The sequence below is a fragment of the Capra hircus genome, chromosome 5 (genome assembly GCF_001704415.2).
Source record: "Capra hircus breed San Clemente chromosome 5, ASM170441v1, whole genome shotgun sequence".
NCBI lineage: Eukaryota > Metazoa > Chordata > Mammalia > Artiodactyla > Bovidae > Capra > Capra hircus.
In genome coordinates, this window is record NC_030812.1 from 44290711 (window position 1) to 44310224 (window position 19514).

At 41.7% G+C, this 19514-nt stretch overlaps 1 protein-coding gene across 2 annotated transcripts in view; it reads left to right on the forward strand.

Moving 5' to 3' along the window:
- Positions 1 to 19514, forward strand: part of CPM (carboxypeptidase M) — a 75103-nt gene that overhangs the window by 25200 nt on the left and 30389 nt on the right. Inside the window, exon 1 of one of the 2 annotated variants that reach the window (XM_018047967.1) lies at positions 17117 to 17231. The exons of the other annotated variant lie outside the window; for it this stretch is intronic. Within the exon in view, the coding sequence (XP_017903456.1) occupies positions 17183 to 17231 (49 nt within the window). The 5' untranslated portion in view covers positions 17117 to 17182. Of the gene's footprint in view, positions 1 to 17116; positions 17232 to 19514 lie in introns of those variants that run through there. 2 annotated transcript variants of the gene reach the window in all.

A 19514-nucleotide genomic window follows, 5' to 3' on the forward strand; every position in this document is an offset into this window, starting at 1 on the left:
TTTGTATGGAAATACAAAAAACCTCAAATAGCCAAAGCAATCTTGAGAAAGAAGAATGGAACTGGAGGAATCAACCTGCCTGACTTCAGGCTCTACTACAAAGCCACAGTCATTAAGACAGTATGGTACTGGCACAAAGACAGAAATATAGATCAATGGAACAAAATAGAAAGCCCAGAGATAAATCCACACACCTGTGGACACCTTATCTTCAACAAAGGAGGCAAGAATATACAATGGATTAAAGGCAATCTCTTTAACAAGTGGTGCTGGGAATACTGGTCAACCACCTGTAAAAGAATGAAACTAGATCACTTTCTAACACCATACACAAAAATAAACTCAAAATGGATTAAAGATCTAAATGTAAGACCAGAAACTATAAAACTCCTAGAGGAGAACATAGGCAAAACACTCTCAGACATAAATCACAGCAGGATCCTCTATGACCCACCTCCCAGAATACTGGAAATAAAAGCAAAAATAAACAAATGGGACCTAATTCAACTTAAAAGCTTCTGCACAACAAAGGAAACTATAAGCAAGGTGAAAAGACAGCCTTCTGAATGGGAGAAAATAATAGCAAATGAAGCAACTGACAAACAACTAATCTCAAAAATACACAAGCAACTCCTGCAGTTCAATTCCAGAAAAATAAATGACACAATCAAAAAATGGGCCAAAGAACTAAATAGACGTTTCTCCAAAGAAGACATACAGATGGCTAACAAACATATGAAAAGATGCTCAACATTACTCATTATCAGAGAAATGCAAATCAAAACCACCATGAGGTACCATTTCATGCCAGTCAGAATGGCTGTGATCCAAAAGTCTACAAGCAATAAATGCTGGAGAGGGTGTGGAGAAAAGGGAACCCTCTTACACTGTTGGTGGGAATGCAAACTAGTACAGTCACTATGGAGAACAGTGTGGAGATTCCTTAAAAAACTGGAAATAGCACTGCCATATGAGCCAGCAATCCCACTGCTGGGCACACACACTGAGGAAAGCAGAATTGAAACAGACACGTGTACCCCAATGTTCATCGCAGCGCTGTTTATAATAGCCAGGACATGGAAGCAACCTAGATGTCCATCAGCAGATGAATGGATAAGAAAGCTGTGGTACATTTACACAATGGAGTATTACTCAGCTATTAAAAAGAATTCATTTGAATCAGTTCTAATGAGGTGGAGGAAACTGGAGCCTATTATACAGAATGAAGTAAGCCAGAAAGAAAAACACCAATACAGTATACTAACACATATATATGGAATTTAGAAAGATGGTAATGATAACCCTGTATGCGAGACAGCAAAAGAGACACAGATGTATAGAACAGTCTTTTGGACTCTGTGGGGGAGGGAGAGGGTAGGATGCTTTGGGAGAATGGCATTGAAACATGCATAATATCATATAAGAAACGAATCGCCAGTCTAGGTTTGATGCAGGATACAGGATGCTTGGGGCTGGTGCGCTGGGATAGGGAGGGGGGTTCAGAATGGGGAACACGTGTACACCCATGGCAGATTCATGTTGATGTGTGGCAAAACCAATACAGTATTGTAAAGTAAAAGTAATAATAATAATTTTTTTAATTAATAATGTAATATTCCAAAACCATTGAATTATATACTTTAAGTGGGTGAAATGTGTATTATGTGAATTATACTTGATAAAGCTGTTCAAGAACAACTGTACATTCATCAATAGGGAATTGATTAGGTCATACTATACCTGGTCAATGGAACATTCCACAACCTTTGTAGAAGAACAAGTTAGATTTTTTTTCTTTTGACATGGGAAGATTCCAGAATATATATGAAGGAAAAGATGTCATATCCAAACTTTTTTCTATGCATTTATGTAGAGAACATCATATGCACATGTCTACAGTTTTGTTTTATGGGTATTATTTTGTTAATATTGTTATGCAGCTTGCCTTTTTTGGGCCTGAGGCAGGCATGGATTGGTACCTGTAGTCATACCTCATTGTTTTAAACTACTCCATACTATTCATGGTTTGACTTTGCCATAGCCTATCGCACAGATTCAGACACGACTGAAGCAACTTAGCAGAAGCAGCATTCGTCACTTAACAACTTTCAGTTATCTCAAACAGTTCTGTGATTGATACCCTTTGAACGAGCACATGAGCTCAATAATTTCCTGAGGGTTGGCATTGCTAGATCAAAAGGTATGTGCATTCTTGTACTTGGTAGATGCAGATGTCTATGGGGCTTCCCTGGTGGCTCAGTGGTAAAGAATCTGCCTGTCAATGTAGAAGTTGCAGGTAAGATCCCCTGGAGAAGAAAATGGCAACCTAGTCCAGTAGTCTTGCCTGGAAAATCCCATGGACAGAGGAACCTGGTGGAGTACAGTCATGGGGTTGCAAAAAGAGTTGGACATGACTTAACGACTAAACAACAAGAATGTATATTTTACACTTCCAGCACCACATAAGTGTGTACATTTCCCCACCTCCTAACCAAAACTAAAATTTTTTTTCCAATCCAATGGGTAAAATATGTCTCCATTTAAAACTGTGATTTCATGATTGAAACTTAAAATGAGCATGTTTTCACATTTTACTTCACGTTAAATAAACATTAGGGTACTGCTCTAGATGCTGGAGGCAGCAGTGAGCAAATTCCTGCTCCTATGGAATTTACATTCCAAGTTTATTGGCCATTTTTATTTTCTCATGCCTAATGCCTATTTTTCTACTTATGTGCAGGCCGCCTTAGATATTTAGGATAGTCTTTATTACACGTGTGGCAAATATTTTCACCCATCCTGTGGCTTGTCTTTAAATGTTATTTTCAACATCTTTTGCCTTATAGAAGTTTTAAATTTTTATGAAGTCATATTCAATCTTTTTCTTTATGCTTTTTTGTTTTACGCCTCATTTTAAAAGGCTTTCTTTACCCCCAAGGTCATAAATATATTCTATACTTTTCCTAGTACTTTGTAGTTTTAGTTTTTACGTTTAGCACCTGAATCCATCTGGAATCTATTTTGGTGAATGGAGTGGTGTGTGGATGGATTTCACATCCTACAGTATATATTTTTAAATGTTCAATTTTTTAAACAGTATGCATAATTTCTGTAAGCAGAAAGAGTAATGATGATTTTGAAAACATACTTATAAGTGGACTCTGGAGGAGGAAAGGTAAAGTGATGTGAAAAGAGGGCTGTGGCCTGTGGAGTGCATTTGGGTCATAATGAATCTAGATATGGACAGAAAGAAGAGCTCTGGCTGACCTTGTGTCCTGGGAGCTACAGAAACTCAGGAAATACATGAGTCATCTCAAATAAACACTATGTCAACTTCAGAATACAAGAATGAGAAAACAAGCCAGAGTGAATCAGAGATTGGATTCTTTTGGTGTTTCTAGTAGTAATATAATAGAATTTATTAATTCATCATCTGGGACAAAAATGAGTTTGGGATAATATCCTATTTAAAAATAATCCAACACTGCATGGATGATTCACTTCATTCCCATTAGTTCTGACTACCAGTGGTTAGTAAAAGTGGTATATTGATTAACACTCTTTTAGATATAAGAAAGCAAAAGTGGCAGAAATAGGGTAACAAATGAACAAAATTCAGGTAGATAATTCTTTAAAGCTGGGGACGGGTAGAGTGTGATCTAGTCTGGGCTAAGCCACGCAAAGCCACTTTGGTACCCTTCTTCCTTTGGCATTCGATCCATATGATCCTTTAGTGTCTGTGTTACACTGATGAGTTTAAAAATACCAATCCATTCATCAAACATGTATGTTGATTGCTATGTTCCAGGCTCTGTTTAAGTGCTTTTCAAATATTAGCTCACATACCCCTCATAACAACCCCATTGAGATACAGAAATAAGCCTTATTTCACACATGAGAAAACAGGCTCCAGAGCTAAGGAGGGGCCCAGCGTTACAGAGGAAGTCACAGAATCACAGTCTGGACCTATGTGGTCTGGCTCCAGGTACACTTAACTGCTCTGTGGCACATCCATGCAGGGCTGGTGTGCTGCATTCTGAAGGAAATGGTTCTCAATATGGTTTGCATCATAGGATGGGATACTACACAGCTCTGAGAAGGAGTTACATTTACATACAACAATATGAGTAAATCCACAGTTGGAAATGGATAGTGCCTGGGAGTAGGCACAAGTGTGCTTCCACATGCTGGCTGCACATCTGTGTGTTCAGTTTGCAAAATCCACAGTGAGCTGTAAAATGTATAGTGTCCTGTATGTATACTGTATTTTACCGAAGAGCTTTTTTTTTTTTTTAATGGTGTTTATTATAGTCAGCTGAGGAATTAGGAAAAATGCAAAGTCCTGAACTTATATCTAGAGGTTCCCATTCTGGATGGGGCCCACAAGTTTACAGTTTTAACAAATACCCTGGATAACACTGCTGCAGGAAGCCCAGAGACCTGGTCATAAGAAACACAGTGATGCTACCGACCTACTCTGCTTTTGACCTACTTAACCCTGGCCAGCAACAAGACTATGCAAGATGAGCAAAAGAATTATTCATGAGACCTCCCTGGTGATCCAGTAATTAACATTCTGTACCTCCACTGCAGGGGCACAGGTTTGACCCCTGGTTGGGGAACTAAAATCTTACATGCCACAAGGCATTGGCAAAATAAAAATTTTTTGAGAATGATTGAACTCATGCTATAGGATATAGGGTAGATAGAGATGTATCTTAATGACTTTAGAGTCACAAAAATGCAGAAACACTGTATAACATGCCCACAACAAGGTTTGTCTGAATCATTTTCATGCTGGCATGAGAGGTATCTAAAAATCCTCCCGCATGTTAATGGAATGAGAGTAAACTCCAAGCCTAGCTCTTTTCTATTCAAGTTTATCTCCTTTAGATAGAAGTCCTTTGTACACAACTATCACCATTCATATCCTCCACTACCTCTTCTTCCCCTTCTATCCAAATGCACATGCCTTGGTTAAAGCTGCTCTGCCCAGCTTCCCTGGTGGGCCCCTCGCATACTATTTCATGCCCACTTACATGTGGGTTAGGTGGGGAGGGCAGTTTGAAGAGCACGTAGTCACTGGCCTTCAAGAGTGCACCTGATTCTGAGGGATGGTTGAGCACATCTCAAGGTGTTGCCCTATTAGTAATTCTGTGGCCCAGCTTGCTGGCTTGTTGAGCAATGAGAATTCCTGGCAAATCTTGTTGCCCATCCTTTCTTAAGAATCTGCCTCATCTGTAACAGCCCAGTTATTTGACTGAGAATACTGAAGTGAATTAGGTGACAGCTTGATTAAGGGCCCTGTCTCCAAACGTGTTAAACTCAACTGAAGTAAACGCAGGCACACTGTCAGAGGGGATGAAGGCCAGCCACCATGATGATAAGTGCAGAGCTGTCCCTGTCCTAGGCGATGTGAGATGCACCAGGGCCACACTGCCCCGTTGTAGGAAAGTGTCTAATATAGTCAAAAAAGGGGTTTCTGGAATGGCTTCTTACAACTATTGGGAGCTTTCACTAAGATTCTTGTGTCACAGTCCCTGAAAAAGAGGGTGCCTTTCAAGAGACCGGATGTGCATCATACACTTATGTGATTGATCATAGCTTTTGGACATGGCATCTGGCCCACTCTCTCTTGAGAATAGTTTGCCAGTGAGCCACGTGCTATGTGAGCAAGCTGCCTCATATCATTGTGAAATTGGAAAGGCATAATTGTTCATTAAATACACATAAACTAACAAAGATCAAGATAAGATGTCCTTTAGTGGGTGAGTAAACTTTGGTGGCTGATTAGCAGCTGCATTTCCTCATGCTTCTTTAGAAATGGGCATTGCTCAACCCACATTTTAAGGTAGAAGCTGACCTGAGATACAAGATAATTATATAGTCCGAAGCAGAAAAGTTGGCTCTGGGAGATTTTCTGACCTTGAAGTGTTCAGTGGCAGCGATCCATGTAATCTTGGGTCTGCTTTGGCTGACAGCTCAGGGCCTGAACATACGGTGTTGTTCCCTTGGACATACTGAGCCAAAGCTGCAGCTATAGGTACAAGATGGTATTGTTAAAGCTATGATCTTCAGTTTAAGATTCATGATCAGTCAGTTGTACATACACAGCCAGAGAAACAGTTGGGAAGCTTAGCGACTTCCAAAATAAATGATCATTTCTTTGTCCATGTGGACATAGGACTACTTTGCAGATAACGTTGACTTTGAAGGGTAAGAAGGGTCTCAAAACCTCTTCTAGACACAAAAGCACATTACATTCCCAAAGCTTCTTAATTAATGAGTCTAATGCCATTATTGGAGAAGTGACTTATTGAGAATTGCTTTTGTTGGGAGGGGAGAGTGATGTGGGAGGTGAAGCTGTAGGTTTATTTTGGGAGTCAGATGCCTTATAGATTCAGGAGTTAGATGCCTCAAGTTCTTTGTCCCAAGAAAGAGAAACAACTATTGCATCTAAAATGGTAACAGAGGAAGTTCTACTTCATGTTGAAGGAGCAGTGTGGAACAAACATTAATCTAGAGTAAAACAAAAAGCTAGTTTGACTCCAAGCCGTCAGAGCCTAGTCTTTCAACTGTAAAATGAGCAAACTACTTGCCTTACCTATCTCATGGGGTTTTTGCTGAGGATTAAGTGATAAGATCACATGTGGAAGTATGTGAAACACTTTGGAAATTATGTAAAATATCAGGATTTTAAGCAGATATGGTTTCCTGAAATCTCTGAATTCTTCCTCAGATTCCTTGATTATGACATCATTTAAATATGCTACTCCCTCTGTAATCCTAATAATCAAATTCTTAGTGCAACACTAGAAAAGCCCCAAATCAATAGAAATTCCTACTAAAGCAGCTCACCTTATAATGCCCCTCAGTGAGTGACAATTGTTGATGGGTCTGCTGAAAGCATTATTGCTGACTCTTGTAAGCTTGAGAAATCCATTAATAATTTCTGAAGGTTAATTTGCAGATAACACCCAGATAATTTCTGGGTGTTGCAAAGATGTGAATGCCAAAGCAATGACTCTTGTGGTTTTGTTTTGAAGTAAATATTTATATTTGTATTGACTTTGCAATGCATTTAACATGCTGCTTTGTTACAGAAGTTAATTAGCACCAGTTGATGGCTTAAATGATGTAGAACTATAATGTTAAATATACTCATATTCTTCTTGGCTATGTCAAAAATAAATAGAAACAGGGACTTGCCTGGTTGTCTAGTGGTTAAGACTCCATGCTGCCAATGCAGGGGGCATAGGTTTAATCCTTGGTTGGGGAACTAAGATCCCACATACCATGCAGCATAGTCAAAAGATAGGAAAAAAATAAATCTCATACTCACCACTCTTGAAAGAGGTTGAGTGATTATCATGCAGCTTCTTAAGTTTGTTGACAACAAATTTATGCTGTGATTTTGTCAAAGGATAAATGAAAGGACCCTTGAAAGCCAGAAACTTTCCAAGTTCACGTTCACAGTCTCTTTCTCATCCTTGCCTTCTCAGCAGCCAGGGCCTGTGCCTGCCTCCCCTCCGCTTACTCACTTGTAACACTCTTACTGCTCGTTCTACCCAAAGCCCGAACAGGAGTGGTGACCAAATTCAGGCAGAGAGAAAAGTTCCAGCCATCTACATCTTTTTTTCCCTGATCCAAAGCCCAATCCCGAGGAAGACATGAAACTCACGATTAATGAAGCCCACCAGCCAAGCTTCTTATTCTATGTTAATCACTTGATCTTTGCTAAGTTAATGACTTGGTGACCAGAAAGCGCAGTGATCATATAAATCATGTGATTTAAAAATATTTCTTTAATTTTTTTCTGGTTGTAATAGAAATTTAGAAACATCCTTTAGTTAACATTCACATTTGCATCGAGATGATTTTTCTTTCTCAATATATATGGAGACTTAATAAGCTATTGTGGGCTCTTCCCTCGTAGTCCAGTGGCCAAGACTCTGAGCTCACAATGCAGGGGGTCCAAGTTTGACCCCTGGTTAGGGAATTAGATTCCACAAGTCACAGCTAAGAGTTTGCATGCTGCAGCTAAGACCCAGTGCAGCCAAATAAATTTTTTTAAAAATAAGCTATTGTGTCTCGGTTTGGGATAGTTTACATAGTAACTTCTTAACCCCCTTTCTAGTATAGTTTTGTGTTTTCATCAGGAAGAGGCAACCTGTGAATTTCTCACCTTGGGGCCTCCATCCCCCACCTACCCATGACTTCACCTTTCAGGTGAATAACTCTGACCTCTTCTGACCCTGCATCTCACTTTGCAAACTACAGAAACCAGTGAATCAGGCTATGATTGATTTTTTTTTTACCGTTATCTTTTACAAATCCTGTCCCCTCCAGCTTTTATTTTGAAATGTTTCAAACCTATAGAAATATAAAATATTGCAAAGATATTAAATATTCAGTTTTCATTTATATGTCCACCAGCTGTTAATATTTTGCTACATTTGCTTTCTCTCTCTCATGAGCTCTGTCTATGGGTTTCAGTTAACTATTAGAAATGGTAAATAGCATGCTTACTTACAAACATCTAAGCATACACCATCTAAATATGACTTCTTCCTAACCACAGCACATCATTGTTAAGAAAATAATTAGTCAATGAACAATATAGTCCATGTTCAAGTTCTCCAATGGCTCCAAGAATGCCTCTTATAACATTTTTTCCCCTTAGAATCCAATCAAAAACTGGAAACACACTGCCTATAGTGTTCTATCTCTTTAGTCTTGTAATCTGGGCCAGTCCCCCTGCCTTTTGTTGACATTGGCCATCTCCCATTGGACCAGTTTTTTGTCATTGACTGATTCCTAATGAACCAGTTCTTTATCTACAAGCACTGGGGTTGCCCGCCTACAGTGATGAGTTGGCATCTCTCCATGGCAGGACCAGACTGGGAATCTTAACATGATTTCCAGCCTCTGTCTCCTGGAGACTATTAAAACCTGAGTGATGGCTTCGATCACTTTGGCAACAGACCACGTAAGGACACATTGTGAAAGATGCTCTTACGGTTCAGCAGGGCTGGCCAAGGCAGCCTGCTTCCTCACTCTCCTTGTGGCAGTGCTGCTTCCAGGCTCAGCACCAGCCTCAGGCATTTTGCTCTGGGAGTTTTGAATGAGGTTCGGTTCTTGGGCTTAAGTAGATTCACCTGATGTCTGGTGGTATGAACGTTCACGACAGTTTTCATGCTGTCATCATTGATTTTGAAGGACATGTTTTCTCAAGACAGCCTGTTCATTCTGTGAATCCGCACTTCAGTTTTTGAAAAAACTGTAGCTAATTTTGATCTACCTGAACTGATCTGCACATGTTCTGAAAGACACATTTTGGGGGCATGATGTTTCTGTCCATATGTTAGGAACACCATTTACAGTTGAAATTTTTCTTTCATTGCTCTGATGCTGCATCATCTCCAGGGCCTGTAGTGGTGGTAGTGGTGGTGGTAGTGTGGTCACTAAGCCGTGTCTGATTCTTTGCAACCCCATGGACTGTAGCCCACCAGGCTTCTCTGCCCATGGGATCCTCCAGGCAAGAATACTGGAGTAGGTTGCCATTTCCTTCTCCAGGAGATGTTCCTGACTCAGGGATCGAACCCAGGTCTCCTGTGTTGCAGGTGGATTCTTTACCAACTGAACCACCAGGGAAGTCCTTAGGGCCTGTAGTATCACCCATCAATTCAACTCAAGGCCCTCAAACAAACATGTGCTCATCATGTTTCTGGCACTGTTTATAAAGTTTGTGAGGATTAAATGAGATAGAAATCCCATGAGGTACAGGTACCATCAATCCTATAACATAAAAACTAAATCCACTCAGCAAGACTGAGCAATTTACCCAATACTATATGGGTAGTAAGTGGCAAAGCTAGGGGGTTTAAACCCTGGCAATTTGATTCTAAAATCTGCACAAGGCTTTGTTACATAAGGTGCCACTGGAGGGACATTGCATATCTTTCAAGAGCTCTCAGATGCTATTTGGAGGCATATGTTGTGTTGAAATTCTGGTTTAGATGTACTTACTAAATTATTGACCCAACTGTGAAACTTAAATCTCAGAATGGTAAAACCAGCAAGAAAGTCTACTTTTGTTAATCCCACAAAAGCACCAATGGTCCTACTTTTAGGTCAAGTTTAGACCTTAAAGAAACCTCATTTTGGCAACTTTGGGGCTCCTCCCACTGTCAGAAATTCAGCATATTTCTGTCTGAACCCTGGCTTCCTTTACTGTCAAATGAAAGCCTTTTAGGTACAAACGCAACAAGTAGGATGACTGAGAGAAAAGGTCTTTGTTCTTCTAAACAGCTTATGAGAAAACTAGTAAAGAAATTGCCATTATTTCTTGCCACTGAAGGATGAGTTCTTATGGTAGCAATAAATAGGCAATTAGGATAAGCAGGCCTCCAACAAATTGGAGTTTGAGGGAGGGAGCATGGAGGAAAGGCCCAAATGGATCTGAATTGACCTCATTGTAAAACACAGCTGTGTGACACCTCCAGGAATGTATAAGAAGTAAAACCACCAACTGGGAAGAAAGAACCAAAACACTAACACTGAACCAGAATGCCCCTGGAAAACCTTAAAAGAGAACCCGCCAGTGGACAATAAACGTAGAGGCAGCCATAATGATTGACCTTTTAAAATAGCATTTTTTAAAAATCTCAAGTACTTGTTTGTACTTTAAGATGATATTTAATTTGGCTGTTAAAACTGAGCCATTCTTCAAGAAGAAGATCTGATTTTGTTTGACCTCTCCCCTAAGGGACCAGAAGCGGAAGTTCGCAGCTTTTTATAGTATGAGGCCTCTAGAGATTTTCACTTTGGGGATTTAAAACAAGTTTCCTGTCTATGAAAAAAAGACTAGAAGGGAACATAAAAAAATGAGGGCGGCTGGGACATGAGAATTATGGCTAGCTTTTAAAACTTAATTTTAAAAAAATTCTCTTAATTTTATAGCTTAAAAATTAAAAATTTTTAGAGGAAGTGCAACAGATTTATCGGCTTCTGACCTGGGAATAGAGTGGGAGGGATAGAGAAGGTAGAGTTGAAAGAGGAGGAAGGCAGAGGAATTTCCTGCCATCTTCTTGTTTGGGTTGATGGTTGGTGATTAATGAGACAAACACTCAGCTTCTCTGGGAATCATGACTAGTCTTGAAATTTTAAAAAAAAAAAAGGAAGGAAGGAAAATGTCTTCCAATTCAATACAACTTCAGGTTTTTCCTCTCTCTCTTCAACTGAAAATGATAATGTCCCCAAGCAATCAGAAGAATTTCTGATTTAGAAATTGAAACCCCCAAACTTCCCTACTGACTTGTTCAGGAAGCAATAACATGAAACTAACATCTCCATTTCTCGGGTGTTGTTTCACAGCATTAGTGCCACGGGGACAAATAAGTAAGCAAATGAAATCCCATCTCCCCATGATGATGGAAGTCTAACCAGAAGCCAGATATTTTGTTTGGATCTCAGCAGTCTCTTGTATGGAAATATCCCCAAGAAGGTCTGAAAACCCTGGGATTGATCTAGAAATTTGGAGCTTTTTCAGAGCCCACCCCAGATAGTTCTCTAGACTAGCTGTAAGCCTTTTCCTCGGTCCTGGACCCTAGCTCCAACTGAACTTCTTTATTTGATCATTTTTCCAGCCATCCATTCATTTAGCAACCATTTATGGGCCACCTACTACATCTGTGCCAGGCATGACACTAGCCACCGCAAGCACAGAGATGCACAATCCCTTGCCTGCAGGAAAACCTGTAGTTTTAGTGTTAGGAGAGGGGTTGCAGAAGCATGTGGGAGACATTCAAAAGAGAGAGCAACTCAGGCTGGTAAAATACAGGATCAAGGAAGAAGGGTAAGAAAGGTGGTAGATGGGAGGGGGCTTTTGGTTGAGCCTTGGAAAGGCAAGAGGAAGCTGGCCGCTTTGATCAGGCAAATAGAGGACTATTCATGCGGAAGCAAGAGCGTACATTTATAGGCATCAAGGCTGATGGTAGCTCCCATTAGAAGCACACATGTTAAGACTGCCTGGAGCCCAGTGTAAGGAATTGTGGTAGGAGGCTAGAGGCAGCAAGGCCACAATCCATGAGAGGCTGCTTGCCATGCTGAGGGGCTTGGATTATACTTTGATGTCATGGGAGAAAAGGGGACCAAAACTCGGGGTCCTAGCTAGAACTTAGAACTGCTGGAGGCAAGAGGCAGCCCAGTCCCATGGCTGCTTTCAAGCAGAGCAGGGCACTTGCTCTTGTCACAGTAGCAGAAGGACCTCTAGGTTGCCTGATTTCTTTCTGCACCACTGAACCCCTTCTTGACAAGTTCCTCCATTCAGGAGCGATGTCAGGAATTCCGAGCCCACTACACTGCTGCTGCTAAGTCACGTCAGTTGTGTCCGACTCTGAGCGACCCCATAGACGACAGCCCACCAGGCTCCCCCGTCCCTAGGATTCTCCAGGCAAGAACACTGGAGTGGGTTGCTGTTTCCTTCTCCAATGCATGAAAGTGAAAAGTGAAAGTGAAGTCGCTCAGTTGTGTCCAACTCTTCGCGACCCCATGGACTGCAGCCTACCAGGCTCCTCCATCCATGGGATTTTCCAGGCAAGATTACTGGAGTGGGGTGCCATTGCCCACTACACAGTAAATGGCATTAAAGCTCCAGAATGTCATGTGGCTGACTGGGGATTGGAATCATTGCATCTTACCAAGGATGGGTTCACAGCTTTGCATGTACAGAATCAGACAGACTGGGCATTCACATGGGCTGGCCAGACTTCTCAATTCGATGCAGAAGCCCCAGTGACTGCTGGGCCATTTGCCATGTTAGGAGAGTGTGTGTGTGATTTTTTTTTTTTTGTCCCAGAAAAGGTCTGAGTAGAGCAGATAAGTTTTGTCCATGTCTTTCCTCCTATTGCTATTCCACCTACGCTACTTTTTCAGCCTAGTCAACCTAGCAGACGGATCTCAGAAGTAGAGCTGTCTCCAGATTCTACAGCTTTGGGGCAGAGCCGCTGAGGCTTACCGGTAATCCTTGAGTAGAGCAGTCTGGGGACAAGCTGGTAGTGCACTAGTTTGCAGACCAGCCTGAGATTTGCATACTAAAGCAAGGAGATGATAGCTTTAACTTCTCAGACCATCCTCATAGGGTCCTCGAAACCTCCTCCTCCCATTTCCAGTTCTCCAGAGGGGAGAAAGAAAAATCTCAACACCAGAAATGGCACATGGCAATTTATGGGCACAGGGTCACGTTTCTTAGATCTTTTCTGACCCCTAGGTAACTGGAACAGTGCAGCCTAATGGTTAAGAACAGAGCAGCCTCTGAATAGGCTATCCAGCTCCATCCTTGTTTACTATGGCTCTCAAGCTTTATGTATATCTTTAATTGAAGGATAATTGCTTTACAATGTTGTTGTAAGGCAGAAACCAACACAATACCAATCAGCCATAATTATACAGATATCTCCTCCCTCCCCTCTCCCACCCCACCCCTCTAGGTTGTTATGGACGGCCAGGCTGGGCTCCGTATGCCATATAGCAGCTTTCCACTAGCTGTTTTACACGTGATAGTGTAAATACGTCAATGCTACTTTCCCAATTACGTCCTAGCCTCTCTGTCCCCCACCGTGTCCACAAGTCCGATCCCTGTGTCTGTGGTTCTTGGACTTTAGCGCGCACGAGGATGCCCTGGGGAGCTCCTTAAGACACAGGCTGCAGGTCCTCCGCCCCAGGGTCTCTGACACAGTACTTAGAGGTGGAGTCTGAGGGTGCATTTCTAACAAGTTCCCAGAGGATGTGATGATACTGGTCTTAGGACCACTCGTGAGAACCATGGCCTTATGAGCTTCCCTAGGATAGCGCCTCCACCTGTGTGAAAGGATAATCTTTGTACCTACTGCTTACGGTTGTCAGAGCCAAGTGAATATAGATAAAATGCTCTGAACTGTGAGTCATGCTGCTGTGCAAACATAGCCATTCTGGAGACTTTGTCCCTGTTTTGTTTGCAGTTGTTTGTGTTGTTTGTCATAAGCCACTTAGCAGGGACTTCCTCTTCCACCTCCAGGCCCAAGGTCACGGAGATTGCATGTTTAACCCGACCAAAGTTATGTGCTACTTTTCAGCTCCTCTGGGACATTATTTGATGCCGGGCTGGCTCTGTGTGTGTAGTAATGGGAAAGAGCATCAGTGAGATTGAAGGTTTGGTGTTGGAGCATCGGCTTCTTTTTTAGGGAAGACGGGAGGAACTCGCCAGCGTTACATCAGTCTTGCCAATAGAGCTGTTGGTCCCACTTACGTATGAAGATGCAAACTCATGCATCAAGCAAGGTCCCCTGAGCTTTGACTTAGGTCAAAGGGTAATTGTAAGAGCACAAAGAGAAATATTCTAGTCTGGGAAACAACTGATCCATCACCCTGGAGGCTGGTGCCTCGTGGGTTGGACTTGCATATCACCAGCCTTGTCATCACTGCAGGTCTGCTCCTGGGACCAGGCCACCCACACAGGGATTCCATTTCTCTCTGGGTGTGTGTCCAGAGAGTAGAGACATACTTGGAGTAGAGAGAGTCTAATGGGATCATCATGTCAACACCCAGTATGGACCATCCCTGTAGGGCAGCCCTAAGTTCAGGTGTATTGCTATGGCTCAACGGTCATAGACAGGTAGCATCCTGGAACTTATTCCAGGGACAAATTATGGCAGTGTGATGCTGAAAGAACTGCTGGGGAACTATGCCCCCAGAGTGGGATTGGCCCTGACCTACCTATTACTTGCAGGAAGAGCCTGGAGTCATCAGAACTCAGATACTGGAATCAGACAGACCTGGTTTGAATCCGGGTTCTACCACTTATATCAATGAATTGTGGGTATCACCCACCACACAGAGGTGTTATAAAGATCAAGTATTATAAAGTGTAAAGATCAGGTATTATAAAGCTCAGCACACAGTATCTGAACCTAATAAACAATAAGATTTAGTGTTTTATTTTTAAAAACTAGAAAGATGGAAAAGTGTAAACAAAGTCTTGGTTTTATAACCCTATCACTTAGCCCATTTTTACTGACAGTGTGCTGGTTTCAATTCTTATAGGGACTCATCAATTATTTTATTTAAGGCTTTATATGCTTTGGAGCTGTTTCGTTCCATGGTATTTTGTTAGTGAATAGTCTGTTTTCAGTTCAGTTCAGTTGCTCAGTCGTGTCCAACTCTTGGCGACCCCATGAATCGTAGCACGCCAGGCCTCCCTGTCCATCACCAACTTCCGGAGTTCACTCAGACTAACATCCATCGAGTCAGTGATGCCATCCAGCCATCTCATCCTCTGTCATCCCCTTCTCCTCCTGCCCCTAATCCCTCCCAGCATCAGGGTCTTTTCCAATGAGTCAACTCTTTGCATGAGGTGGCCAAAGTACTGGAGTTTCAGCTTTACCATCATTTGTTCCATAGAACACCCAGGGCTGATCTCCTTCAGAATGGACTGGTTGGATCTCCTTGCAGTCCAAGGGACTCTCAAGAGTCTTCTCTAACACCACAGTTCACAAGCATCAATTTTTCGGTGGTCAGTTTTCTTCACTGTCCAACTCTCACATCCATACATGACCACAGGAAGAACCATAGCCTTGACAGATGGACCTTAGTCGGTAAAGTAATGTCTGCTTTTGAATATGCTCTCTAGGTTGGTCATAACTTTTCTTCCAAGGAGTAAGCATCTTTTAATTTCATGGCTGCAGTCACCATCTGCAGTGATTTTGGAGCCCAAAAAAATAAAGTCTGACACTGTTTCCAGTGTTTCCCCATCTATTTCCCATGAAGTGATGGGACCGGATGCCATGATCTTCGTTTTCTGAATGTTGAGCTTTAAGCCAACTTTTTCACTCTCCACTTTACAAGGTTGTAACTATATAATTTTGTGCTCTGATTTCTTTGCCATGGTAAAATATTTTACATTAAAAATTCTGTACATAATGTAAGTGGACATGCTGTAATTTACATAAATTATTTATAGTTGGACCTCTAACCATGGAGCATTGTTGAATGAATGATACCGCATTTGTCTAATAAAATATCAAACAGCCACTTTTTAAATTAAATTTATTTATTTTGGATGCTGTGGAAGAGGGAGAGGGTGGGATGATTTGGGAGAATGGCATTGAAACATGTATAATATCATATAAGAAATGAATCGCCAGTCCAGGTTCGATGCATGATACAGGATGCTTGGAGCTGGTGCGCTGGGATGACCCAGAGGGATGGTACGGGGAGGGAGGTGGGAACGGGGTTCAAGATGGGGAACACGTGTATACCCGTGGCGGATTCATGTTGAGGTATGTCAAACAGCCATTTTAAAAGGTGTAGTCAAAGTATATTTGTTAATATAGAAACATGTTCATGATTGTATGTAAAAAGAGATGATTTTACCCCCAAATCTATCTGGACATTCACTGCCTCAATCTGAGCAGCTTCCAAACTCTAATGGGCCTCAGAATCACCAAAGGAGCCTGTTAAGTGCAGGTTGGGGGCCCTCCCCCTAGAGTGTGATTTAGGAGATGGGGCTCAGGGATTGGCGCTTTTCCAAGGATCCAGTGATTCTGGTAGGGGAATAACACTCCTTCAGTTTCTCCCTGTTGACACTGTACGTTGTTTTTCAAGCTTCTCCTCCTACTCTCTCCTGAACCTAGAGTCTTCTGTTTCCTTGCCTTGTGGATCTTTGTGAAGCCTTTTGAATGGTAACACTTTTCTGGTCCTACAAACAAACCCAGTTAGGTGCCCAACTGGGCACCATGTCACATCCCTGGCCTTGGAGTCAAGCCCGGAGAGGGTTCCTGGTCATAGAATCTGACAATTTTGGAATCCAGGTTTTCTTTACTTTGTAGTGGACAGAAAGTGGCTGAGCATTTCAGAGCTCTTGAGCACACCTGGTGCTCAAGAGTTCAAAGTTCAAAGTAGGTGCTCAAAGTTCAAAGCAGGAACTTGGAGGGATAAAGGCAGCCTGTCCAACCTTGATAGAAAAAAAAAAAATCTTGTTTAAATTAGCCTCACTTGGCAATCAAGCTGTGAAAAGTCAATAGTCTGTCCTTTGTGCATTTACCCTAGTCTAAGTCAGAGATAACCAGTGTTTATTGGAGAGGCTGGTTTAAAACTTTCAAGAGGCTTAGCTTTCCAAAAGCATTGGGTGAATATCTTCAGGTTTATGGGTTGGTTTTCATCCTTGGGCTTGGTGCCATGGAGGGTTATTCAAGGTAAGTTTCTCATTTTACTGTTCACTTAGGAGCCATTCATGCTAAAACTGAGATTGAGTTACTACCAATATTTCTTCATTTAGATTTTATTGGTTTGATTTCGCTACTTCCTTGAACCAAATTATACACACACACATGCATGTATTTTTTTGGCTGTGCTGGGTCTTGTTACTACATGTGATTTTCTCTAGTCGCAGTGTGTGGGTTTCTCATCGCACTGGCTTCTCTTGTTGCGGAGCACCAGCTCTAGGGTGAGTGGCCTTCAGTAATTTTTGGCACACAGATTCTAGGGTGCAGGCTTAGTAGTTGCGGTGCTATGTGCTTAGTTGCTCTACAGTATGTGGAATCTTCCCAAACCAGGGATCAAACCAGTGTTCTCTGCATTGCAAGGCAGATTCTTAACCTCTGGACCACCGGGGAAGCCCTCAAATAATATTGAATACCTATGTCAAGTCAGGTTTTTCTTGTCTTACACTATCCTTCATATTACAGGTCGGCTTTGCGAATGCAGAGTTAGAAAACAATTAAGGAACATTATGGCAAGGTGATGGGCTTCCCTGGTGGTTTAGTGGTAAAGAACCTGCCTGCCAATGCAGGAGACATGGTTTGATCCCTGGGTTGGAAAGATTCCTTAGAGAAGGAAATTGCAACCCACTCCAGTATTCTTGCCTGGGAAATCCCATGGACAGAGGAGCCCGATGGGGTATAGTCCATGGGGTGGCAAAAAAGTCAGACATGACTTAGCAGCTGTAAACAACAACAATGTCAAGATGATGCTGAATTTTTTTCCTTGCTTGTGAGGGGACCAGACCATATTCTATACAAATCTGTGGTTATTCTAGCCTTGAAAGCATTAATAGCTACAGAAAAGAATCCCCCAAAAGGAAACCTAAAGAGCCAAGTTTAATAGAAAAAAGCTCTTATTTGCTTCACATGAAAAATGGTAACATGCTAAATTTGAAGCCCTAGGTGATCTGAGAATTGGTAATTATGGGGGAATTAAAGATTCTGGTTAATAAAGTGGTTCTGGTGGGAAACCACCAAATGGATTGTACTGATACTTGTCCACTTGGAGTCACTGTTCAGAACCCTGGTCAGAAGTCAGCTCTAAAACCCTATGTCTGTAAAGTTTTATGTGATCCCACTCGGAAAAGTTTCTTCCTTTATTCTACAGTCACACGAGTACCTTATACGCACTGTGATCATATATGTCACAGTCCAGGGTAATGATGTTCTTACATGCTGTTCTTCTCTAGATCAGAGACTCACTGGGTGTAGAGAGCATGACTATCTGTAGGGTTAAATGCCTGAATATAATAGTACTAAATAAATGGATGTGAATGAATGACCTGAGTAGTCGGCACTGAACAAGTGGCATCAGTCAGATAAGCTGCCCTTTGGGGATGTTTTTTGACAATCTCTGCAATTGCTAAATTCAAAGCATTACCCTGTCAAGATGAATTGTCCTACAATTGTTATAATAAATTAAGAATTAATGGTAGAAAAGACAAGTCCACTATCTGCTTCTCCCTGAGTTCTTTATGGCAAGAGAGTATTCCCCCACTTATGAGATCCCCAGATTAAAGGAACTACACTAGAAATTCTGCAGAAACGGGCTCCACATTAGCCCACAGGCTGCTGTTAAATTCCTTTCCTGGCTTCTTGAATTCCACAGAAGGTTTAGCTATTACAGATGTGTGAACTTTGTATCTAGGTGCTAGATATCAAATATACATTTCCCCAATCTCTAGTTTTAAAGTGTATTTTAAAAAATGTGATTTTAGAATCGAAAGAAACCTCTTCATTTTGCTGATTAGGACACCAAGCTTCTTGAGTGACAGGCTGTTTTCATTAGTGTTAAGAGCTCTAGAATTGAGTCATTTAGGCCAGAATTCAGGTCTTGGTTCTGGGGCTCAAATCACAGCCTCTTCCTAGCTGTGTGACCTTAAGCAGTTTATTTAATATTTTTTGAAGGTCAGTGTTTTCATTTTGTAAAGTCTGGTTAAAAATCTATCTTACTGGCTCGGGACAAGGGATTGCCTGAGTTAATATAAACCAAAGATGCAATGGTAACATCTGCCCAGAGCGAATCTTCAATGATGTTTAGTCTCTGTCCAAATCTCACCATCCCTGGCAGAGTTAGGACTTACAAGTTTTCCTTGAGGCATTGTCAGCATTGTTTGTGGTTCCCAGCTTATACGACAGGACTCCGTGCTCATCAAGGACACTCACTGCTGAGAGCCTTTGTTACATGATCATTTGAATACAACAAGACTCAGGATT